Source organism: Entelurus aequoreus, linkage group LG01 (assembly GCF_033978785.1).
Source record: "Entelurus aequoreus isolate RoL-2023_Sb linkage group LG01, RoL_Eaeq_v1.1, whole genome shotgun sequence".
NCBI lineage: Eukaryota > Metazoa > Chordata > Actinopteri > Syngnathiformes > Syngnathidae > Entelurus > Entelurus aequoreus.
The window spans coordinates 71,195,579-71,223,078 of record NC_084731.1 but is presented as its reverse complement, the minus strand read 5'-3'; the positions used below and the strand labels follow the sequence as shown (position 1 = coordinate 71,223,078).

Sequence of the window (27,500 nt, the reverse complement as noted above, 5' to 3'; positions counted from 1 at the left end):
CGACCCAGTCAGTAAGTAACTAACTAATTAACTAACTGACTCACTCACTCACTCACTGATTACCTCACTCACCCAGTAACTAACTAAATCACCCAGTAACTAACTCACCCATTAACTAACTCACTCACTCAGTAATTAACTAACTCACTCAGTAATTAATCCAGCAATTAACCCACCCACTAACTAACTCACTTACTCAGTAACTAACTCATTAACTCGCTCAGTAACAAACTCACCCACCACTCAGTAACTAACTCACTCACTAACTCATTCAGTAACTAACCCACTCACCACTCAGTAACTAACTCACTCATCATGCACTCAATAACTCACTCACTCACTCGGTAAATAACTAATCAACTAACTCACTCACCACTCAGTAACTAACTCACTCATCACGCACTCAGTAACTCACTCACTAACTCACTCACTCACCACTCAGGAACTCACTCACTCACTGAGTAACTAACTCATTCATTAACCAACCAACTAATTGCTAATAAAACCAGATATTTGCACATTTAGACTGTTGTTGTTTTGTCAAAAGACAATTTGTACAAAAACTATCTCCTGCACATCTCAGTGGGCGTGGCCACACATCTCAGTGGGCGTGACCACACATCTCAATGGGCGTGGCTACATATCTCAGTGGGCGTGGCAGTTGACATGAGAGAAAGTGTCCTGCTGGTTCACCACAAACACTCTGTGGGCGGATCAGGGTTGCCATGGCGACAAGAGTCCCCTCTTTAGCAGCCAAATGATCTCTTCAGCTATAACTACCTAGTAGTAGTACTGCAGTAGTACTGTAGTACTGCATGTATTTATGCAACGCAACAATCATATCATCAATACAATCATCAAGAAGGCCCAGCAGAGGATGTACTTCCTGCGGCAGCTGAGGAAACTTAAGGTGCCGACCGAGATGCTGGTGCAGTTTTACTCAGCCATCATCGAGTCCATCCTCACCTCCTCCATCACCGTGTGGTTCCCCGGCGCCACAGTCCAGGATAAGTATCGACTGCAGCGCATCGTACGTGCTGCTGAGAAGGTGATTGGCTGCAAGCTCCCACCCCTCCAGGACCTGTTCTCCTCCAGGACCAGGAGGTGTGTGGGTCGGATCACAGCTGACTCTTCTCACCCTGGACACAAACTATTCTCCCCTCTCCCCTCAGGCAGGAGACTACGCTCCATCCAGACCCACACCTCCCGCCACCTGAACAGTTTTTTTCCCATCGGCCATCAGGCACATGAACAATAACAAGATGTGATAGCTCAGTTACAGCTCTTTTTATTACTTATTCTGTGTTATATGTGTTTTATGTTGCACGATTGCACCAAGAAAAATTCCTAGTTTGTGAACCCGTTCTCAAACAATGGCAATAAAAACTATTCTGATTCTGATTCTGATTATGTAGACACTATTCATGTGCAGTGCAGTAGTACTGTAATACTGCATGTATTTATGCAACATAATCTTATGTAGACAATATTACTGTGTAGTAGTACTACTGCAGTAGTACTGTAGTACTGCATGTATTTATGCAACATAATAACAATCTTATGTAGACAGTATTAATGTGTAGTAGTACTACTGCAGTACTGCATGTATTTATGCAACATAATAACAATCTTATGTACACAATATTCATGTGCAGTAGTTCTGCAGTAGTACTGTAGTACTGCATGTATTTACGCAACATAATAATCTTATGTAGACAATATTCATGTGTAGTACTACTGCAGTAGTACTGTAGTACTGCATGTATATACGCAACATAACAATCTTATGTAGACAATATTCATGTGTAGTACTACTGCTGTAGTACTGTAGTACTGCATGTATTTATGCAACATAATAATATTATGTAGATATATTCATGTGTAGTACTACTGCAGTAGTACTGTAGTACTTCATGTATTTACGCAACGTAATAATCTTATGTAGACAATATTCATGTGTAGTACTACTGCAGTAGTACTGTAGTACTGCATGTATTTACGCAACATAATAATCTTATGTAGACAATATTCATGTGTAGTACTACTGCAGTAGTACCGTAGTACTTCATGTATTTACGCAACATAATAATCTTATGTAGACAATATTCATGAGTAGTACTACTGCAGTAGTACTGTAGTACTGCATGTATTTACGCAACATAATAATCTTATGTAGACAATATTCATGTGTAGTACTACTGCAGTAGTACTGTAGTACTGCATGTATTTACGCAACATAATAATCTTATGTAGACAATATTCATGTGTAGTACTACTGCAGTAGTACCGTAGTACTGCATGTATTTACACAACGTAATAATCTTATGTAGACAATATTCATGTGTAGTACTACTGCAGTAGTACTGTAGTACTGCATGTATTTACGCAACATAATAATCTTATGTAGACAATATTCATGTGTAGTACTACTGCAGTAGTACTGTAGTACTGCATGTATTTACGCAACATAATAATATTATGTAGACAATATTCATGTGTAGTACTACTGCAGTAGTACTGTAGTACTGCATGTATTTATGCAACATAATAATATTATGCAGACAATATTCATGTGTAGTACTACTGCAGTAGTACTGTAGTACTGCATGTATTTACGCAACATAATAATATTATGTAGACAATATTCATGTGTAGTACTACTGCAGTAGTACTGTAGTACTGCATGTATTTATGCAACATAATAATATTATGCAGACAATATTCATGTGTAGTACTACTGCAGTAGTACTGTAGTACTGCATGTATTTACGCAACATAATAATCTTATGTAGACAATATTCATGTGTAGTACTACTGCAGTAGTACTGTAGTACTGCATGTATTTACGCAACATAATAATATTATGTAGACAATATTCATGTGTAGTACTACTGCAGTAGTACTGTAGTACTGCATGTATTTACGCAACATAATAATATTATGTAGACAATATTCATGTGTAGTACTACTGCAGTAGTACTGTAGTACTGCATGTATTTACGCAACATAATAATATTATGTAGACAATATTCATGTGTAGTACTACTGCAGTAGTACTGTAGTACTGCATGTATTTATGCAACATAACAATCTTATGTAGACAATATTCATGCTAACTGTTAACATTTCAGTTTGGGCTTTTTCAGCTTTCACACGCAACTTCAACCCAAATTGCCTTTTCTAGTCTGAAGGAAGAAGGCGGCCATCTCGAAGACAAAACATGGCAACAGGTGAGTAAACACAATGGCTACTAGGGACGGCGTGGCGAAGTTGGTAGAGTGGCTGTGCCAGCAATCGGAGTGTTGCTGGTTACTGGGGTTCAATTCCCACCTTCTACCTTCCTAGTCACGTCCGTTGTGTCCTTGGGCAAGACACTTCACCCTTTGCCTCTGATGGCTGCTGGTTAGCGCCTTGCATGGCAGCTCCCTCCATCAGTGTGTGTATGTGTGTGTGAATGGGTAAATGTGGAAATACTGTCAAAGCGATTTGAGTACCTTGAAGGTAGAAAAGCGCTATACAAGTATAACCCATTTATCCATTTACTGAACATTGCGACACAGGTGAGTGTTTACCTGAGCTCCACTTTGCCGTTGACCAGCGCCAATGAGATGAAGTCCTTCTTGCCCTCCTGGCCGTTGTAGAGCAGGATGCCCGTCAGCTTGGCCGCACGGAACTCCATGGCGATGCGCACCGTGTGGTAGGCACTCATGGTCTGGAAGGCCAAGTAGGACTGACCTCCGAAGGACGGGATGAAGAACTTCATGGCTGTGAGGAGCACAGGAGATCTTAGGGTGGACTTGGGGAGGAAGATGGAGAAGAAGTCTGATTGAGGACCATCCTCATCCTCATGTAGACTGTTCTCATCCTCATGTAGACTGTCCTCATCTTAATGTAGACTGTCCTCATCCTATGTAGACTGTCCTCATCCTATGTAGACTGTCCTCATCTTATGTAGACTGTCCTCATCCTATGTAGACTGTCCTCACCCTCATGTAGACTGTCCTCATCCTATGTAGACTGTCCTCATCCTATGTAGACTGTCTTCATCCTATGTAGACTGTCCTCGTCTTCATGTAGACTGACCTCATCCTCATGTAGACTGTCCTCGTCCTCATGTAGACTGTCCTCATCCTCATGTAGACTGTCCTCATCCTACGTAGACCATTCTCATCCTACGTAGACCGTCCTCAACCTAGGTAGACCGTCCTCACCCTCATGTAGACTGTACTCATCCTCATGTAGATTGTCCTCATCCTCATGTAGACAGTCCTCATCCCCATGTAGACTGTCCTCATCCTCATGTAGACTGTTCTCATCCTATGTAGACTGTCCTCACCCTCATGTAGACTGTCCTCATCCTATGTAGACTGTCCTCATCCTCATGTAGAATGTCCTCATCCTCATGTAGACAGTCCTCATCCCCATGTAGACTGTCCTCATCCTCATGTAGACTGTTCTCATCCTATGTAGACTGTCCTCACCCTCATGTAGACTGTCCTCATCCTATGTAGACTGTCCTCATCCTCATGTAGAATGTCCTCATCCTCATGTAGACTGTCCTCATCCTCATGTAGACTGTCCACATCCTCATGTAGACTGTCCACGTCCTCATGTAGACTGTCCTCATCCTCATGTAGACTGTCCTCATTCTCATGTAAACTGTCCTCCATCCTATGTAGACTGTAAGGCTGCAGCTAACGATTATTTTTCTATCGATTAATCTATAGATTATTTTTTTCGATTAATCGGTTAATCTATAGATTATTTTTTCGATTAATCTATAGATTCTTTTTCCTTTTACCGATTATTTTTTATTCAAAATGAAGATGAAAAAATAAATGTAGGCCCGTTTTTTCAAAAGGCATGGCTTTTATTTACAAAAAAAAGAAGTATGGCCACTCAGTCAACATTGACAACAACATGACTAAATATTCTGTAACAATGTAAACATTTAAAACTTTTAACATTTAACAAAATTAAAAGTAGCTTATTTGCTTTTTAATGTGCAAATATAAAAGTCAACATCCAGTGCAAATCTTAATATTCTGCAATAGTATAAGCATTTCAAAAGTAAAAGTATTGCTTATTTTGCTTTAAAATGTGCAAAAATAAAGATAAACATCCAATACAAAAAAGTGCAAAACGAAATATTCTGTAACAGTGTAAACATTTCAACAAAAGTGAAAGTATTGCTTATTTGCTAAAATGTGCAAAAATAAAGATAAACATCCAATACAAAAAAGTGCCAATCTAAATATTCTGGAGCACTGTAAACATTAAGTATTGCTTTTAAAATGTGCAAAATAAACATCCAGTCCAACACAGTACACAATAACCAATTCTACTCATTCCAGTGAGTGACTAACAGTTGTAATAAAGAAAGGTTAGCATGTCTACATGCTCTGCTTCTTTTCTTGTTTACAATATTCCCAGCAGCTGAAAGTAGGTGCTCAGAAGGGGTCGATGTGGCTGGAACTGAGAGGTAATTAGCCTTCACCTCAAACCAGGACTGCGAGTGAGATGAGCTGCAGTTTAAGTTTCTAGAAGGTCAACGGGCTCATAGTGATGTTACTAGTAGTTGACTGGGAGGTGTTTATTATCATTTGGGGAGAGTCCGCTGCCTGATGCTCACCTGCTAAACACCTATCTGTAGGGATGTGCGTATGATCCTGTGGTATCGATATATCGATACTCACACGTTACTCATTTGGCATCCCTTTTCTGAAAAAAGTATCGATATAAACCAAAAAAACGGCGTGTGGGGGGTGCAAGCATCACTTTCAGATGTTTTTGATGACTTACTTAACTTACTATGTGCTGGGACACCCCTGTACCTGGCAGAGTATAGAGCTGGCCCAGTCACGTGACAGGAGACAGCGAATGAGCGTCGTCAACGTGCAACACACACACACACACAGCCAGCCGACAGCGATGCAGCCAGGCATATCCAGTGTTGTCCAATTGTTGACTTAAACCAGGCATTGTTTTTTTTTTTTTAGTAATGTTTACTGAATATTTTTGTTTAAATGATTATGGGGCGGCATGGCGTAGTGGGTAGAGCGCCCGTGTCAGAAACCTGAGGGTTGCAGGTTCGCTCCCCGCCTCTTACCATGCCGTTGTGTCCTTGGGCAGGACACTTCACCCTTGCCCCCGGTGCCGCTCACACCGGTGAATGAATGTTGAATGAATGATAGGTGGTGGTCGGAGGGGCCGTAGGCACAAATTGGCAGCCACGCTTCCGTCAGTCTACCCCAGGACAGCTGTGGCTACGAAAGTAGCTTACCACCACTAGGTGTGAATGAATGATGGGTTTTTAACATGTAAAGCGACTTTGGGTACTTAGAAAAGCGCTATATAAATCCTAGTTATTATTAATTATCCTAATTTCAAATAATTTCCACACAGGGGAATTTACTGTTAGTTGAAAATTGCTTGAGTATTTAAAACAAGATAAGAAAGAGATACAATTTGGAGATTGTTCATCTTTGCATTACAGTTTTATTTTTTTCCAAGAAAATCTTGAATATATGATTGAATGTGATTTTGGTTTTAATCTGTAACATGATTTCTTACATTTCGAAAACATTAGCCTATTTAATATTTCATTAATTGCTAATTATATCACAAACTTTAAAAAATAACTGCAGCTTCTTGCAATTCGGATTTGACTGTTAATTGGAAAGCCCTAATATTTAATTATTATTATATATAATATATAGTTATTATTATATATAATATTTAATTTATTTTTCATATTTATGTTATTTATTTTAATTTTACTTTTATTATATATTGACCATAATAAATGTGGTATAAATGGTCTGTATTTGTCTTGTGATTTGTCTTAAATAATAACAATAGTAATAATATTTTTGACTGACAAAAAATTGCCAATAAGAAATTATTGGTATCGGTATCAGTACCGATGAAAATGCAAGAAAAAGTATCGGTATCGTATCGAATCCTAAAAGTGTGGTATCGCCCATCCCTACCTATCTGCTCCACGCTGAAGCGCTGACTACATGCGCTCTGAATACACACTGCTGATTGGCTGATAATGCTTCGTGTGTACCAATCAGATGGTTGTGTGGGTGGGACAATGCTGCGTGTGTACCAATCAGATGGTTGTGTGGGTGGGACAATGCTGCGTGCTGAGACAGAGGCAGAGGAGCGAAGCAGCTTGTTAAGACTTTAGCAGCTAAAGTTAGCTTTAGCTTAGAAACTCGTTCGGTACACCCCCGTGCCGAACCGAAAGCCCCGTACCGAAACGGTTCAATACAAAACACGTACCGTTACACCCCTAGCAGATACAAATGACCAATTCATGTTGTTGTGTAATGATGACAACGTATGCTCGCGTGGACGATTGACTAGTTGATGGTTTTCTTTTCAAATGTTCGTTCATAGCCGTTGTGCTGCTATGATAGGCCATTTCCGCTCGACACAGTGTGCATACAACAACATTATTAGGCCCTTTATTGAAATACTCCCACACTTTTGACCACTTTTGGCATGCTTTTTCCCCCCTCGCTCGCACCGCTCGCATCGTCTGCTTTGATCGTCTGCTTTGCGGTCCGCCATGACGGTAGTGTGACGTAAATATGCGACGCGTCGACGCACAAAAACGGCGTCGACGTATTTACGTAACCGATGACGTCGACTATGTCGACGCGTCGTTTCAGCCTTAGTAGACTGTCCTCTATCCTATGGAGACTGTCCTCATCCTCATGTAGACTGGCCTCATCCTCATGTAGACTGTCCTCATCCTCATGTAGACTGTACTCATCCTCATGTAGACTGTCCTCATCCTTTGTAGACTGTCCTCATCTTCATGTAGACTGTCTTCATCCTATGTAGACTGTCCTCATCCTATGTAGATTGTCCTCACCCTCATGTAGACTGTCCTCATCCTCATGTAGACTGTTTTCAACCTATGTAGACCGTCCTCAACCTATGTAGACTGTCCTCACCCTCATTTAGACTGTCCTCATCCTCATGTAGACTGTCCTCATCCTATGTAGACTGTCCTCATCCTATGTAGACTGTCCTCACCCTCATGTAGACTGTCCTGATCCTATGTAGACTGTCCTCATCCTCATGGAGACTGTCCTCATCCTCTTGGAGACTGTCTTCATCCTCATGGAGACTGTCCTCAGCCTCAAGGAGACTGTCCTCATCCTCATGTAGACTGTTTTCAACCTATGTAGACCGTCCTCAACCTATGTAGACTGTCCTCACCCTCATTTAGACTGTCCTCATCCTCATGTAGACTGTCCTCATCCTATGTAGACCGTCCTCAACCTATGTAGACTGTCCTCACCCTCATGTAGACTGTCCTCATCCTATGTAGACTGTCCTCATCCTCATGGAGACTGTCCTCATCCTCATGGAGACTGTCCTCAGCCTCATGGAGACTGTCCTCATCCTCATGTAGACTGGCCTCATCCTCATGTAGACTGTCCTCATCCTCATGTAGACTGTACTCATCCTCATGTAGACTGTCCTCATCCTTTGTAGACTGTCCTCATCTTCATGTAGACTGTCTTCATCCTATGTAGACTGTCCTCATCCTATGTAGATTGTCCTCACCCTCATGTAGACTGTCCTCATCCTCATGTAGACTGTTTTCAACCTATGTAGACCGTCCTCAACCTATGTAGACTGTCCTCACCCTCATTTAGACTGTCCTCATCCTCATGTAGACTGTCCTCATCCTATGTAGACTGTCCTCATCCTATGTAGACTGTCCTCACCCTCATGTAGACTGTCCTGATCCTATGTAGACTGTCCTCATCCTCATGGAGACTGTCCTCATCCTCTTGGAGACTGTCTTCATCCTCATGGAGACTGTCCTCAGCCTCAAGGAGACTGTCCTCATCCTCATGTAGACTGTTTTCAACCTATGTAGACCGTCCTCAACCTATGTAGACTGTCCTCACCCTCATTTAGACTGTCCTCATCCTCATGTAGACTGTCCTCATCCTATGTAGACCGTCCTCAACCTATGTAGACTGTCCTCACCCTCATGTAGACTGTCCTCATCCTATGTAGACTGTCCTCATCCTCATGGAGACTGTCCTCATCCTCATGGAGACTGTCCTCAGCCTCATGGAGACTGTCCTCATCCTCATGTAGACTGTCCTCATCCTCATGTAGACTGTCTTCATTCAATGTAGACTGTCGTCATCCTCATGTAGACTGTCCTCATCCTCATGTCAATCAATGTAGACTGTTCTCAACCTATGTAGACCGTCCTCAACCTATGTAGACCGTCCTCACCCTCATGTAGACTGTCCTCATCCTCATGTAGACTATCCTAATGTGGAGGATTCTAATGACTTGATTGAGTGCGCCTCATGTACGTATTAATTCCCCAGCAGGCACCAGACGTTGATACAACGTTGATATTACATACATGTCCTTTAAAAGTGACTTTGACACAAGGTTGCAAAATAGTTGTATTTGTAAATGGAGACAACGTTGATGTCCAACGTTGGATCCACGTTGTTGGTTGGGAAATTACCAAAATTCAATGTTAAATCAGCGTCAGAACCCAACATTGAATAAATGCTGTCAAAAAGCATGTTGTTTCAACGCTGTATTTGTGTTGTACAATTATGGTTGGGAAATGACCAAATGTCAATGGTCAAATAAAAGTCGTCCAAAAGCATGCTGTTTCAACGTTGTATTTGTGTTGTAGAATATTGGTTGGGAAATTACCACATTTCAATGCTAAATCAACGTCAGAACCTGACATTGATTAAACGTTGTCAAAAAGCATGTTGTTTCAACGTCGTATTTGTGTTGTAGAATATTGGTTGGGAAATGACCAAAATTCAATGGTCAAATCAACGTCACAACCTGACATTGATTAAACGTGGTCAAAAAGCATGTTGTTTCAACGTTGTATTTGTGTTGTAGAATTATGGTTAGGAAATGACCAAATGTCAATGTAAAATAAACTTCAGAACCCAACATTGATTAAACGTTGTCAAAAAGCATGTTGTTTCAACGTTAGATTTGTGTTGTTTAACGTCAAGACCTGGATCAAAAGTTCTCAACGTTATTTCAATGTCTTGTTCCCGCTGGTTTTGCTTACCGACCTCGAAGCAATTGTATTTGGTACATGGTGTCATGGTAAGTGTGAGCAGTAGATGGCAGTCACACATAAGAGATACGTGTGGACTGCAGGTTGACGCCTATTCAATATGACGTCAGCAGATTGATTATCAATTTATGGTAAAGTTTTAAACAGAGTGCTTTGCACTGGTCCGCCATTGTGGAACAGTCAAAGTGGAGGCATGTATATAAGACCCGCCCACAAAAGATGGTGTGTAACAGCTCTTTGGCAAAGAAGCACCATGACATGTTATGTAGACCACGAGGAAGTGTTTACATGTAGAATACAAATCATAATATGACGCCTTATAACCTGGTGCGCCCTATGGTCCCAAAACGACGGTACTTAGAATTAGGTACCAAATCTGGCAATTTTTATAGGTACTTAAGTGATAATATTAGCATATAAGGAGCATACTTAAGTGATAATATTAGCATATGAGGAGCATACTTAAATGATAATATTAGCATATAAGGAGCATACTTAAGTGATAATATTAGCATATGAAGAGCATACTTAAGTGATAATATTACCATATGAGGAGCATACTTAAGTGATAATATTACCATATGAGGAGCATACTTAAGTGATAATATTACCATATGAGGAGCATACTTAAATGATAATATTAGCATATAAGGAGCATACTTAAGTGATAATCTTAGCATATGAAGAGCATACTTAAGTGATAATATTAGCATATGAGGAGCATACTTAAGTGATAATATTAGCATATGAGGAGCATACTTAAGTGATAATATTACCATATGAGGAGCATACTTAAGTGATAATATTAGCATATGAAGAGCATACTTAAGTGATAATATTACCATATGAGGAGCATACTTAAGTGATAATATTAGCATATGAGGAGCATACTACTTAAGTGATAATATGAGAAGCCTACTTAAGTGATAATATTAGCATATGAGGAGCATACTTAAGTGATAATATTAGCATATGAGGAGCATACTTAAGTGATAATATTAGCATATGCACAACTTAATTTACTAAGTAAGAGCCTTTATAAAAATGCTGAGTTGATGACTTCAGGGAGCAACATCTACAAAAAAAGACTTTTAATGTATTTTTCCTACATTTTAATATTAGGACACTTTGATATTTGATGTATTTGCAGTAAAAAGATGATGTTTGATGTGTTTGCAGTAAAAGATTATGTTTGATGCAGTAAAAAGATGTATTTGCAGTAAAAGATGATGTTTGATGTATTTGAAGTAAAAAGATGATGTTTGATGTATTTGCAGTAAAAGATGATGTTTGATGTCCATCCATCCATTTTCTACCGCTTATTCCCTTCGGGGTCGCGGGGGGCGCTGGAGTCTATCTCAGCTACAATCGGGCGGAAGGCGGGGTACACCCTGGACAAGTCGCCACCTCATCGCAGTGATGTTTGATGTATTTGCAGTAAAAGATGATGTTTGATGTATTTGCAGTAAAAGATCATGTTTGATGTATTTGCAGTAAAAGATCATGTTTGATGTATTTGCAGTAAAAATATGATGTTTGATGTATTTGCATTAAAGATGATGTTTGATGTATTTGTAGTAAAAAGATGATGTTTGCTGTACCTTGCTCACACACCGCTCCTCCTCGCCCAGCAGGACACTTGCAGGTGAAGTGGTGGGCGTGATCCTCGCAGGTGCCCCCGTGAAGACACGGGTGGGACTGGCAGGGTCTGGGGGCCCTGTGTGCACCCTCGCCCACAAGAGGGACCACGGGGGTGGCGGCGGCGGGCGTCGCTGTCGCTGTGGTGACGGGCGGAGGCGGTGTGGTGGTGGTGCGTCTGCTGGTGCCGGGCCTGCGGGTGGTGCCCGGGGGGCGACGGGTGACGTAGGGGGACGTGATTGGGCGTCTGGTGGTGGTGGTGGTGGTGGGGGGAGTGGTGACTGAGGCGGTGGTGGTGGTGTAGAAGGGTGTGGGGGAGACGCCTGCAATGAAGAGCATCCATTGGAAAACAATTTGTATTGACAACTGTGGCTGTAGGCAACCTCCTGATGTCAATTGGCTGTATGAGATCATGTGAGGTCAGCATCTTCATCTTCATATATATATATATATATATATATATATATATATATATATATATATATATATATATATATATATATATATATATATATATATATATATATATATATATATATATATATATATATATATATATATATACATATATATACACTACCGTTCAAAAGTTTGGGGGTCACCCAAACAATTTTGTGGAATAGCCTTCATTTCTAAGAACGAGAATAGACTGTCGAGTTTCAGAAGAAAGTTCTCTTTTTCTGGCCATTTTGAGCGTTTAATTGACCCCACAAATGTGATGCTCCAGAAACTCAATCTGCCCAAAGGAAGGTCAGTTTTGTAGCTTCTATAACGAGCTAAACTGTTTTCAGATGTGTGAACAAGATTGCACAAGGGTTTTCTAATCATCAATTAGCCTTCTGAGCCAATGAGCAAACACATTGTACCATTAGAATACTGGAGGGATAGTTGCTGGAAATGGGCCTCTAAACACCTGTGTAGATATTGCACCAAAAACCAGACATTTGCAGCTAGAATAATCATTCACCACATTAGCAATGTATAGAGTGTATTTCTTTAAAGTTAAGACTAGTTTAAAGTTAAAGTTAAGTGTGGTGAAATTTGTCCTCTGCATTTGACCCATCCCCTTGTTCACCCCCTGGGAGGTGAGGGGAGCAGTGGGCAGCAGTGGGCAGCAGCGGTGCCGCACCCGGGAATCATTTTTGGTGATTTAACCCCCAATTCCAACCCTTGATGCTGAGTGCCAAGCAGGGAGGTAATGGGTCCCATTTTTATAGTCTTTGGTATGACTCGGCCGGGGTTTGATCTCACGACCTACCGATCTCAGGGCGGACACTCTAACCACTAGGCCACTGAGTAGGTCTTCATTGAAAAGTACAGTGCTTTTCCTTCAAAAATAAGGACATTTCAATACGACCCCAAACTTTTGAACGGTAGTATATATATATATATATATATATATATATATATATATATATATATATATATATATATATATATATATATATATATATATATTATATATATATATATATATATATATATATATATATATATATATATATATATATATATATATATATATATATATATATATATGTATATATATAAATATATATATATATATATATATATATATATATATATATATATATATATATATATATATATATATATATATATATATATATATATATATGTGCAGCTATATAAATTAGCTGCACCGTCTTATAAGCCGCAGGGTTCAAAGTGTAGGAAAAAAGTAGCGGCTTATAGTCCGGAATTTACGTTATATATTATATTTATATATATATATATATATATATATATATATATATATATATATATATATATATATATATATATATATATATATATACCGTATTTTCGCACCATAAGCCGCACCTAAAAACCACAATTTTTGTCAAAAGCAGACAGTGCGGCTAATAACCCGGTGCGCCTTATATATGGATTAATATTCATATTTATTTTCATAAGGTTTAGGTCTCGCAACTACGGTAAACAGTCGCCATCTTTTTTCCCCGTAAAAGAGGAAGCGCTTCTTCTTCTAATGTCGTAACTTTAGATGTTGCGGACACATCTGCTAGCGTTAGCTGTAGCGAGCTAACTAGCCCAGCTTGTAGCAGTCCTAAGCGGCCTACAAGCTACGGTGTACCGGTTGAGACGCATAATAGATTTAGCTCTTTAGCTAGTCCTACACCCCAGTCTACCGGGCACCACACCTTAGTTATAGGGGACTCCATCACCCGAAACATAAAGCTTAGCAAACCAGCCACAATAAAGTGTATCCCCGGGGCCAGAGCACCTGACATTGAAGCTAATCTTAGGGAGCTAACTCGCAACAGGCCTAGTAAACACGTACGACAGGCTAATCGCACCACTAATTATGCGAATATAGTTGTACACGTTGGCTCCAATGACACTAGAATGAGACAGTCAGAGATTACAAAGAGAAACATAGCCAGGACTTGTGATCTCGCCAGAAAGATGTCCAGGCATCGAGTAATTGTCTCTGGCCCCCTGCCTGCGAGAGGCAATGATGAGAGATATAGCAGATTAGTCTCGCTTAACAAGTGGTTGGCTAGCTACTGTAGGACGCAGGGACTAACGTTTATTGATAACTGGCCCTCTTTCTGGGGCAAACCAGGCTTGCTGATGAGAGACGGCCTTCACCCTAACCAGGAAGGCGCCATCATCCTGTCTAGAAACATAGACTACTATTTAAGTCTCACTTGACTGACTACACTAGAGCAAGCCCGGTCACAGGCAATTACAATGTCTGTTAGTCCGGGTGAGGAGTCAGTTAAGCTAGAACTAGCCAGCGCCAGGCTGGATAATCCATGTACGCATAGCAATTCTCTTAGAATAATACACAATTCACATAATGTTTTTTCTGTTGTGTCTGTGTCAGAGGTGGACATGCATTCTACTGAGGTGGCAAATTATGATATGTCCAGTCTATTGCAGCACCAAGCAAACAATCGGAAAATTCCCGTCATATCAATTCCTAGATATGGTCGAAACTATTTAAAGTGCACTACGCATAATAAACGCAACATTGTTAATATTGCCACTACGGATAATCTTAACAAAAACTCGTCAAAACAGCCCAATACCTATAATATGGGCTTTTTAAACATAAGATCATTGTCTCCCAAGGCGTTATTGGTTAATGAGGTCATTAGAGACAACAATCTTAACGTCATTGGTCTTAGCGAAACCTGGCTCAAACCGGACGAATTTTTTGCGCTCAATGAGGCATCTCCTCCTAACTATACGAATGCGCATGTTGCCCGCCCTCTTAAAAGGGGAGGGGGTGTCGCACTAATATACAATGAAAATTTCAACCTTACCCCTAACCTAAATAATAAATATAAATCGTTTGAGGTGCTTACTATGAGGTCCGTCACACCGCTACCTCTCGACCTGGCTGTTATCTACCGCCCCCCTGGGCCCTATTCGGACTTTATCAGTGAATTCTCAGAGTTCGTTGCTGATCTAGTGACGCACGCCGACAATATAATCATAATGGGGGACTTTAATATCCATATGAATACCCCATCGGACCCTCAGTGCGTGGCGCTCCAAACCATAATTGATAGCTGTGGTCTTACACAAATAATACATGAACCCACGCATCGCAACGGTAATACAATAGATCTAGTGCTTGTCAGGGGTGTCACCACCTCCAAAGTTATGATACTTCCATATACTAAAGTAATGTCCGATCATTACCTTATAAAATTTGAAGTTTTGACTCTCTGTCAACAAGCTAATAATAATAATAACTGCTATAGCGGCCGCAACATTAATGCTGCCACAACGATGACTCTTGCTGACCTACTGCCTTCGGTAATAGCACCATTCCCAAATTATGTCGGCTCTATTGATAAACTCACTAACAACTTTGACGATGCCTTGCGCGAAATTATTGATAGTATAGCACCGCTAAAGCAAAAAAGGGCCCCTAAAAGGCGCACCCCATGGTTTACAGAAGAAATTAGAGCTCATAAATTATCATGTAGAAAACTGGAACGCAAATGGCGCGCGACTAAACTTGAGGTTTTCCATCAAGCATGGAGTGATAGTTTAATAACTTATAAACGCATGCTTACCTTAGCTAAAGCTAAATACTACTCAAATCTCATCCGCCTCAACAAAAACGATCCTAAATTTCTGTTTAGTACAGTAGCATCGCTAACCCAACAAGGGACTCCTCCCAGTAGCTCCACCCACTCGGCAGATGATTTTATGAATTTCTTTAATAAGAAAATTGAACTCATTAGAAAGGAGATTAAAGACAACGCATCCCAGCTACAACTGGGTTCTATTAACACAAATACGACTGTATATACGACGGACACTGCCCTCCAAAATAGTCTCTCTATTTTTGATGAAATAACATTAGAGGAATTATTACAGCGTGTAAGTGGGATAAAACAAACAACATGTTTACTTGACCCACTTCCTGGGAAACTTATCAAGGAACTGTTTGTATTATTAGGTCCATCAGTGTTAAATATTATAAACTTATCACTTTCCTCCGGCACTGTTCCCCTAGCATTCAAAAAAGCGGTTATTCATCCTCTGCTCAAAAGACCTAACCTCGATCCTGACCTCATGGTAAACTACCGACCGGTCTCCCACCTTCCGTTTATTTCCAAAATTCTCGAAAAAACTGTTGCACAGCAGCTAAATGAACACTTAGTGACTAACAATCTCTGTGAACCTTTTCAATCCGGTTTCAGGGCAAATCACTCTACGGAGACAGCCCTCGCAAAAATGACTAATGATCTATTGCTAACGATGGATTCTGATGCGTCATCTATGTTGCTGCTTCTTGATCTTAGCGCCGCTTTCGATACCGTCGATCATAATATTTTATTAGAGCGTATCAAAACACGTATTGGTATGTCAGACTTAGCCTTGTCTTGGTTTAACTCTTATCTTACTGACAGGATGCAGTGCGTCTCCCATAACAATGTGACCTCGGACTATGTCAAGGTAACGTGCGGAGTTCCCCAGGGTTCGGTTCTTGGCCCTGCACTCTTTAGTATTTACATGCTGCCGCTGGGTGACATCATACGCAAGTACGGTGTTAGCTTTCACTGTTATGCTGATGACACTCAACTCTACATGCCCCTAAAGCTGACCAACACGCCGGACTGTAGTCAGCTGGAGGCGTGTCTTAATGAAATTAAACAATGGATGTCCGCTAACTTTTTGCAACTCAACGCTAAGAAAACGGAAATGCTGATTATCGGTCCTGCTAGACACCAACATCTATTTAATAATACCACCTTAACATTTGACAACCAAACAATTAAACAAGGCGACTCGGTAAAGAATCTGGGTATTATTTTCGACCCAACTCTCTCGTTTGAGTCACACATTAAGAGTGTTACTAAAACGGCCTTCTTTCATCTCCGTAATATCGCTAAAATTCGTTCCATCTTGTCCACTAGCGACGCTGAGATCATTATTCATGCGTTCGTTACGTCTCGTCTCGATTACTGTAACGTATTATTTTCGGGCCTCCCTATGTCTAGCATTAAAAGATTACAGTTGGTACAAAATGCGGCTGCAAGGCTTTTGACAAAAACAAGAAAGTTTGATCATATTACGCCTATACTGGCTCACTTGCACTGGCTTCCTGTGCACTTAAGATGCGACTTTAAGGTTTTACTACTTACGTATAAAATATTACACGGTTTAGCTCCAGCCTATCTCGCCGATTGTATTGTACCATATGTCCCGACAAGAAATCTGCGTTCAAAGAACTCCGGCTTATTAGTGATTCCCAGAGCCAAAAAAAAGTCTGCGGGCTATAGGGCGTTTTCTGTTCGGGCTCCAGTGCTCTGGAATGCCCTCCCGGTAGCAGTTAGAGATGCTACCTCAGTAGAAGCATTTAAGTCCCATCTTAAAACTCATTTGTATAATCTAGCCTTTAAATAGACCCCCCCTTTTTTAGACCAGTTGATCTGCCGTTTCTTTTCTTCTCTCCTCTTCTCCCCTGTCCCTTGCGAGGGGGAGTCGCATAGGTCCGGTGGCCATGGATGAAGTGCTGGCTGTCCAGAGCCGGGACCCCGGGTGGACCACTAGCCCGTGCATCGGTTGGGGACATCTCTGCGCTGCTGACCCGTCTCCGCTCGGGATGGTTTCCTGTTGGCCCCGCTGTGGACTGGACTCCCGCTGATGTGTTGGATCCACTGTGGACTGGACTTTCACAATGTTATGTCAGACCCACTCGACATCCGTTGCTTTCGGTCTCCCCTAGAGGGGGGGGGTTACCCACATATGCGGTCCTCTCCAAGGTTTCTCATAGTCATTCACCGACGTCCCACTGGGGTGAGTTTTTCCTTGCCCGTATGTGGGCTCTGTACCGAGGATGTCGTTGTGGCTTGTACAGCCCTTTGAGACACTTGTGATTTAGGGCTATATAAATAAACATTGATTGATTGATTGATTCTACGGTAAGCAACCGCCCCATAGAAGAGGAAGCGCTTCTTCTTCTACTGTAAGCAACCGCCAAGGTGAGCACCCGCCCCCGTAGAAGAAGAAGCTCGCGGATATTTAATTTCATTTGTTTTTCTGTAAAGACAACAAAATGTCTCCTACTAAGAGACACGCGTACAAGGTTCCACTGGCTTTTGATATTCATGTGAACCGCACTGTGGATACAACGGGAGCACGTACGGTGAATATTCGCACCACAGGGAATGAGAAGTCGTCCTTCACTGGTTCTAGCTTGCCATGCTAACGGCCAGAAACTTCCACCCATGGTGATATTCAAAAGGAAGACCTTGCCAAAAGAGAACTTTCCAGCCGGCGTCATCATAAAAGCTAACTCGAAGGGATGGATGGATGAAGAAAAGATGAGCGAGTGGTTGATAGACGTTTACGCGAAGACACCGGGTGACTTTTTTCACGCAGCGCCGTTCCTGTTGATCTACGACTGCATGCGCGTCCACATCACAGATGGTGTCAAAAAACAAGTGAAGCACACCGAAGAAGAATAATTCGAGGGATTTGTAGATGAGTAATAACTTCAGAAAGTGAGCTTTAAATGTTTATTTTGTGTGTTGTGTGACACTAACGTATGAGCAACGTTGAGTTATTGATGTTGCTATATATGTATATACATATATATATATATATATATATATATATATATATATATATATATATATATATATATATATATATATATATATATATATATATATATATATATATATATATATATATATATATATATATATATATATATATATATATATATATATATAAAAGTAGCGGCTTATAGTCCGGAATTTACGTTATATATTATATATATATATATATATATATAATATATAACTTAATTCCGGACTATAAGCCGCTACTTTTTTCCTACACTTTGAACCCTGCGGCTTATAAGACGGTGCAGCTAATTTATGGATTTTTCCTCGCAGATAGCATAATAGAGATAAAACCCAAAACAGAAAAACAAGTTAATACACAGGGATACACAGGGAAAGTGTTTCATTGTTTATGCTATGGCGCCATCTTTTGGACACATTTATTCACTGCAGGTTCTATTTAGCGCTTCACAACCAAAAGTATAGTTGCCGTTCAGTCTTGTAGCCGTCCGTAGCGTTCCTACTCCTATGGATTGCTCATCCATCACTGTCAGCAACGTTTGGAAGTTTAACAACAAGAGTGTCCAAACGTTTTGACTTGGGGGCCGCATCGGGCTAAAAAAAAAATATATGTGTGTGTACAAACCTTCACTAAAATGTGGACTTTTAGTGAGGCTGGAACAAATTATTCATATTTACATTGTTTCCTATTGAGAAATTTGCTTTAATCTACAAACTTTTCTATTATGAACCCTGTTCAGCAACCAATTGAGTTCTGAAATGGAGGTTTCAGTGTATTTCATGTACCGTAATTTCCGGACTATAAGCCGCACCTGACTATAAGCCGCACCAGCTAAATTCAGGGGAAAATACAGATTGCTCCATATATAAGCCGCACCCGACTATAAGCCGCAGGGTTTTGATGTGTAATTAGCGTAGTATATAGGGGTTCCTGCTACCACGGAGGGGATTGTCGGGACAGAGATGACTGTTTGGGAACGCAAAGCGTCCCATTTATTAACAATAAATCTTTCAATCATTCAATCAAACTTTCACATCTTTGACATGGCGAACAGCATTCGTGAAGAGTACAAATAATACAACGGTGCAAAGTAATACAAAGTGCTCGCCTGTACGTTATCAAAATAACCAGCCTACCGGTATATGAAAAGTCAGTCTTTAATCATTGTGTCATCGTCTTCCTCCTGCGTACTAAAACCACCGAAATCCTCTTCGTCGGTGTCGGAGAAGAACAGGCCGTAAATAAGCCGCACCCTTGTATAAGCCGCAGGGACCAGAACGAGGGGGAAAAGTAGCGGCTTATAGTCCGGAAATTACGGTATTCATATTCTCACCATAGTTGTTGAATATATTTCATGTATTCATATTCTCACCACAGTTGTTGAAGATATTTCATGTATTCATATTCTCACCATAGTTGTTGAAGATATTTCATGTATTCATATTCTCACCATAGTTGTTGAATATATTTCATGTATTCATATTCTCACCACAGTTGTTGAAGATATTTCATGTATTCATATTCTCACCATAGTTGTTGAAGCGAATATTCTGGTCCACCGGCTTCTTGACGGCGATGCTGGTCTCTTTGGACACCTTCAGCTGTTTGATCAGCGCTCCCTCGATGTCCTCCACAGAGTACTTGGTGTCTGGGAGAAAAGCAGGACAGGAAGTGGAGGATTATACATCAGCACCAGACAGGAAGTGGAGGATTATATAGTAAATGGTAAATGTTAAATGGTAAATGGGTCGTACTTGTATAGCGCTTTTCTACCTTTTTAAGGAACTCAAAGCGCTTTGACACTATTTTCCACATTCACCCATTCACACACACACATTCACACACTGATGGCGGGAGCTGCCATGCACGGCGCTAACCAGGCCCATCAGGAGCAAGGGTGAAGTGTCTTGCTCAAGGACACAACAGACGTGACTAGGATGGTAGAAGGTGGGGATTGAACCCCGGTAACCCTCAGATTGCTGGCACGACCACTCTCCCAACTTTGCCACGCGTGATTATACATCAGCACCAGACAGGAAGTGGAGGATTAAACATCAGCACCAGACTGGAAGTGGAGGATTATACATCAGCACCAGACGGGAAGTTCTTCTCCTGGGACAACCTTCACCACTTATCTCCTTCAATGACTTTGTCTCCACATCAATTGCTGTCGTAACGTTGGACACAGATGTTGCTGCTTTACTGGCCGTAGAGGACGGTCGCTTAATGGCCACCATTCCCGGCAGGCACAACATTAACATTTAAGAAAATAATCCAGACTTTTTGAGACGGACAAAATCCTGATTATTTGACACTTAGAAAAAATCTCAGCCCCCCCGCGACCCTAAAAGGGACAAGTCGTAGGAAATGGATGGATGGATGGAGAAAAAATCCCAACTTTTTGACAAAAAAACGTCAGACTTTTTCATACTTAGAAAAAAATCCAGACTTTTTGACAAAAAAACGTCCGACTTTTTCACACTTAGAAAAAATCCCAGCCCCCCTCGACCCCAAAAGGGACAAGCGGTAGAAAATGGATGGATGGATGGAGAAAAAATCCCAACTTTGACAAAAAAACGTCCGACTTTTTCACACTTAGAAAAAATCCCGATTTTTTGACAAAAAAAATCCCGACACTTTGACACTTAGAAGAAAATCCCGATTTTTTAACACTTAGAAAAAATCCAGACTTTTTGACAAAAAAAATCCCGACTTTTTGACATTTAGAAAAAAATCCAGACTTTTTGACACTTAGAAAAAAATCCCGATTTTTTGACACTTAGAAAAAATCCAGATTTTTTTGACACTTAGAAAAAATCCCGATTTTTTGACACTTAGAAAAAAATCCCGATTTTTTGACACTTAGAAAAAAATCCCGATTTTTTGACACTTAGAAAAAAATCCCGATTTTTTGACCAAAAAAATCCAGACTTTTTGACATTTAGAAAAAATCCCGATTTTTAGACCAAAAAATCCTGATTTTTTTAATTCTAGAAAAATCCAGATTTTTTGACACAGGAAAAATTCCCGAATTTTTGACACTTAGAAAAAAAAATTCCGACTTTTTGACACTTACAAAAATTCCCGACTTTTTGACAAAAAATGTCAGACTTTTAGACACTTAGAAAAAATCCTGACCTTTTGACACTTAGAAGAAATTCCGACTTTCTGACAAAAAAATCCAGATTTTTTTAAATTTAGAAAAAATCCAGATTTTTTTGACACTTACAAAATATCCCATTTTTTTACACAGGAAAAATCCCAATTTTTTTAAACAGAAAATTTTCCAATTTTTTTACACAGAAAAAATCCCAATTTTTTTACACAAAAAAACTTATATTCAATTGAATAGATTGCAAAGACAAGATATTTAATGTTCACACTGAGAAACTTTGTTATGTTTTGCAAATATTAGCTCATTTGTAATTTGATGCCTGCAACATGTTTAAAAAAAGCTGGCACAATTGGCAAAACCAACTGAGAAAGTTGAGGAATGCTCGTCAAAGACTTATTTTGAACATACCACAGGTGAACAGGCTAATTGGTGGGTGCCATGATTGGGTATAAAAGCAGCTTCCATGAAATGCTCAGTCATTCACAAACAAGGATGGGGTGAGGGTCACCACTTTGTCAACAAATGCGTGAGCAAATTGTTTAATTTTTCAACCAGCTATGGCAAGGAATTTAGGGATTTCACCATCTACGCTCCGTAATGTCATCAAAAGGTTCAGAGAATCTGGAGAAATCACTGCACACAAGTCATGATATTACGGACCTTGGATCCCTCAGGCGGTACTGCATCAAAAAGCGATGTCAGTGTGTAAAGGATATCACCACATGGGCTCAGGAACACTTCAGAAAACCACTGTCAGTAACTACAGTTGGTCGCTACATCTGTAAGTGCAAGTTAAAACTGTACTATGCAAAGCCAAAGCCATTTATCAACAACACCCAGAAACGCTTCGCTGGGCTCATCTAAGATGGACTGATGCAAAGTGTAAACGTGTTCTGTGGTCTGACGAGTCCACATTTCAAATTGTTTTTGGAAACTGTGAACGTGGTGTCCTCTGAACCAAAGAGGAAAAGAACCATCCGGATTGTTATAGGCGCAAAGTGTAAAAGGCAGCATCTGTGATGGTATGGGGGTGTATTAGTGCCCAAAACATGGGTAACTTACACATCTGTGAAGGCACCATTAATGCTGAAAGGTACATACAGCTTTTGGAGCAACATATGTTGTCATCCAAGCAACGTCATCATGGATGCCCCTGCTTATTTCAGCAAGACAATGCCAAGCCACGTGTTACAACAGCGTGGCTTCATAGTAAAAGAGTGCGGGTACTAGACTGGCCTGCCTGTAGTCCAGACATTGAAAATGTGTGGTGCAATATGAAGGCTAAAATAGCAGAAGGGAGACTGTTGAACAACTTAAGCTGTACATCAAGCAAGAATGGGAAATAATTGTACTTCAAAAATGTGTCTCCTCAGTTCCCAAAATTTTACTGAGTGTTGTTAAAAGAAAAAGGAAAATTATTTTTCAAATTGACTGTGTGTCGCTTTTAAAAGTGCTCCCCCTCTGGTTAACATATGAAATAACAAATGTGTGTAAGAAATTGAAATGCGCCCCCTTTGGCCAAAATTAATAAAAAAATATAAAAATAAATATGTATAAAGAGAAATACTGTAATAACTTTAAGTAAATAAGGAAGATTAAAAAACAATTACAAACAAAAAATTCCACAAAAAAAAAAAAACTAAAAGCTTACCTTTTTTATATTTGCATAGAATGTATATATTATTAATGTTGTAAATACACATCTTTATATATCTAGAAAGGATGGTCCTAAAGAGGGAGGCATTTTCTCAGATCTCAAGAACATAATAAATACAAGAATGTGTGTGTGTGTGTGGGGTGTGTGTGTGTGTGTGTGTGTGTGTGTGTGTGTGTGTGTGTGTGTGTGTGTACATTGTGTTCATCTACTTCCAGCCAAACAATCCAAGGCCAAAGCGAGCGACTTCTAAGGTGGGAAAATGTTCAGATATCACCCACCGGAGGTCATGGTCACCTGAATCCGTCATTCATGTGAAGCCCCGCCCCTCTCCAACCTTTTGTTTTGTGTGTGAAACAATTTTTCTACAATTTGACTTGATTGGCATGCAATGCTTTGGCCCTGGTCACCGTGTGATATTGTGTGGTGGGCGTCCATGTTGCATACCATGTGGAAGACACCTTTTTAGACTTACTTGAAAATGAAGTCTCGTCTCACCTGGTCTGAAGTGAGCCTCCACAAAGGCCAGGATGGAGTTGCTGGGCGCCAGGTTACGCACGCGCACGCTCATGAAGTCCCTGCGCACCTCCGACTTCCTGAACAGGTCCTTGAGCTGCAGGAAGAGAACACATATTATTGCCTCATTCCTGTGAGAACCCTGCGGGGGACTGACACATTGAGGGGGACTAGCAGCAGTGTGCTGAAACCACCAGCAGGTGTGAGCACATAATACTGCATCACGCTTTAAGTCACACCTTCTTTACCAAAAATATGCAATAAAGTCTTTGTTTGGGGCGTCTAAAAAGGGGCGGACACTCTTTTTTTTTGTTGCACTTTTTAAAGTTTGTTTGTTAATGTTTTTTTTAATCTAAGATACAACCAAAATTAATTTATTGTTGATTTTCTAAAAAGATCTCAAATCATATGGAGAATTTTTTTTTTCATCACATCAGAATTTTTTTTTATAATTCAGGAAAAAAAACATTTTTGTTTTGTCAACTAACAGTAAAAAAATTCCAGGGATACAAGTTTTTTGTTAGATTTTTTTTTTTTTTTTTTTTCTTATCCAAGATTTGACCAAAAGTATTTATTTTTTATTTTTAAAGAAACAAAATATTTAGACATAAATGTTATTTTTTAGGAATATATGAGATTTTTCCTACAGTAGTAGAGAGAAATACACATTTGTTATTTTCTCAGATAAGTAATCCATAAATACAAACTTTGACAAAAAATGTCAATCTAAGATCCAACCAAAAGTAATTTTGTTGATTTTCTAAAGAACAAAACGTGTGACAAACATGTTTTTCATCACAACATCATTAATGTTTTTCATAATACAGAAAAAAATACATATTTTTTGTTTTATCAGATAACCAAGTAAAAAAAATCCATAGATATAGTTTTAGTTGGATTTTTTTTTCTTACTTTTTTAATCCAACCAAAAGTCATTTTTTGTAGAATTTTTTTTAAAAACAACTAAATATTTTGAAAAATGTTTTTTTTTATCGGTAATGTATGAGTTTTTTCCTACATTAGTACAGAGAAATACACATGTGTTATTTTCTCAGGTAAATAATCTATAAATACAGACTTTTGTTGGAATTTTGAAAAAAAACAAACATTTAAATTTAAGACAATACAAAAAATGTTTTTTGTTCACTTTCTAAAAAAACGTATTACGTGGAGATACATGTTTTTCATCATTAGTGTTTTTCATAATACAGAAAATAAAACTTTTTTTTTTTCAACTAATGGTAAAAAATCCATAGATATAGTTTTTTGCTGAATTTTTTTTCCTTACTTTTTTAATCCAATATTTGACCAAAAGTAATTTTTTGTTGATTTAAAAAAAACAACCTAAGTATTTAGACATAAGTGTTTTATTAGGAATATATGAGATTTTTCCTACAGTAGTACAGAGAAATACACATTTGTTATTTTCTCAGATAAATAATCCATAAATACAGACTTTGATAAAAAATGTCAATCTAAGATCCAACCAAAAGTCATCTTGTTGATTTTCTAAACAACAATGCGTGTGAGAAACATGATTTTCATCATCACATCATTTATGTTTTTCATAATACAGAGAAAAAATACATATTTTTTGTTTTCTCAGATAACAGAATAAAACAAATCTATAGATATAGTTTTTAGTTGGATTTTTTTTTCTTACTTTTTTAACCCAGGATGCAACCAAATGTCATTTTTTGTTGATTTTTTTTTAAAAACAACTAAATATTTAGATAAATTGTTTTTTTTATTGATAATGTATGATTTTTTTTTACTACATTAGTACAGAGAAATACACATTTGTTATTTTCTCAGGTAAATAATCCATAGATGCAGACTTTTGTTGGAATTTTTAAAAAAAACAACATTTAAATTTAAGACAATACAATAAATGTTTTTTTGTTCACTTTCTAAAAAACGTATTACGTGGAGATACATGTTTTTCATCATTAGTGTTTTTCATAATACAGAAAATAAAACATGTTTGTTTTCTCAACTAACTAAAAAATACATAGATATAGTTTTTTGTTGGATTTTTTTTTCTTACTTTTTTAATCCAAGATTTGACCAAAAGTCTTTTTTTGTTGATTTTTTTTATAATAAACCCTAAGTATTTAGACATAAGTGTTTAATTAGGAATATATGAGATTTTTATTACAGTAGTACAGAGAAATACACATTTGTTATTTCCTCAGATAAATAATCCATAAATACAGACTTTGACAAAAAATGTTAATCTAAGATCCAACCAAAAGTCATTTTGTTGTTTTTCTAAACAACGAAGCGTACGAGAAACATGTTTTTCATCATAACATCATTAATGTTTGTCATAATACAGAGAAAAAAACATAATTTACTGTATTTTTTTCTAGTATAATGGTAAATTGGATTTTTCTTTTTTTATTTTCTACTTTTTCTTTAATCCAACCAAAAAACATTTTTTGTTAATTTTCTAAAAAACAAAGCGATTGAGATACATGTTTTTCATCAGAACATCGTGAATGTTTTTATTATACAGAAAAAAACTGTTTTCGTTTTCTCTGCTAACAGGGTAAACAAATCCATAGATATAGTTTTTTGTTGAATGTTTTTTTCTTACTTTTTTAATCCAAGATCCAACCAAGTCATTTGTTGTTGATTTAAAAAACAACCACTATATATTTACATGAATCTTTTTTTTAAATTGGTAATATATGAGTTTATTTCCTACAGTGGTACAGAGAAGTAAACATTTGCTATTTTCTCAGGTAAATAATCCATAAATACAGACTTTTGTTGGAATTTAGAAAATTAACATTTTTTGAATCTAGGATACAACAAAAAGTCATCTTTTTGTTCAATTTGTAAAAACAAAGCGTATGAGATAGAAGTTTTTCATGTGAACATCATTAATGTTTTCTATGAACACAGAAAATTATTTTTTTTGTCTTCTTGGGTAACAGGGCAAAAAAATCCAGACATTTCAGGTTTTTGTTGCATTTTTTTTCGTACTTTTTTATTCCAAGCGCCATACAAAAGTCATGTTTTGTTGATTTTTGAATATTTAGACAAATGTGTTTTTTTATTGGGAATGTATGAGTTTTTTAAAACTGTGAAATACACATTTGTTATTTTCTTAGATAAATATTCCATAAACACAAGGCTTTTGTTGGAATTTGGAAAACAAATAAATAAATAAAAATACATAAATAAATAAATAAATATTTTTTTTTTTAAATAAAACAAAAATGCTTGTATTCATTTTCTAAACAACAAAGTGTTGAGATACATGTTTTTCATCATAACATCATTAATGTTTTTCATAATACAGAGAAAATATGTTTTTTGTTTTATCTGCTAACAGGGTAAACAAATCCAAAACTATA

At 38.5% G+C, this 27,500-nt stretch overlaps 1 protein-coding gene across 10 annotated transcripts in view; it reads right to left on the bottom strand.

The window, feature by feature from the left end:
• agrn (agrin) overlaps nucleotides 1–27,500 on the bottom strand; it is a 595,247-nt gene that overhangs the window by 78,432 nt on the left and 489,315 nt on the right. For all 10 annotated transcript variants that reach the window (XM_062057528.1, XM_062057540.1, XM_062057542.1 and 7 more), the window contains 4 exons: nucleotides 24,118–24,232; nucleotides 20,379–20,498; nucleotides 11,710–12,069; nucleotides 3,573–3,765 (listed from right to left, as the gene is read on the bottom strand). In XM_062057528.1, coding sequence (XP_061913512.1) covers nucleotides 3,573–3,765; nucleotides 11,710–12,069; nucleotides 20,379–20,498; nucleotides 24,118–24,232 — 788 coding nt within the window. The remainder of the gene's footprint in view (nucleotides 1–3,572; nucleotides 3,766–11,709; nucleotides 12,070–20,378; nucleotides 20,499–24,117; nucleotides 24,233–27,500) is intronic.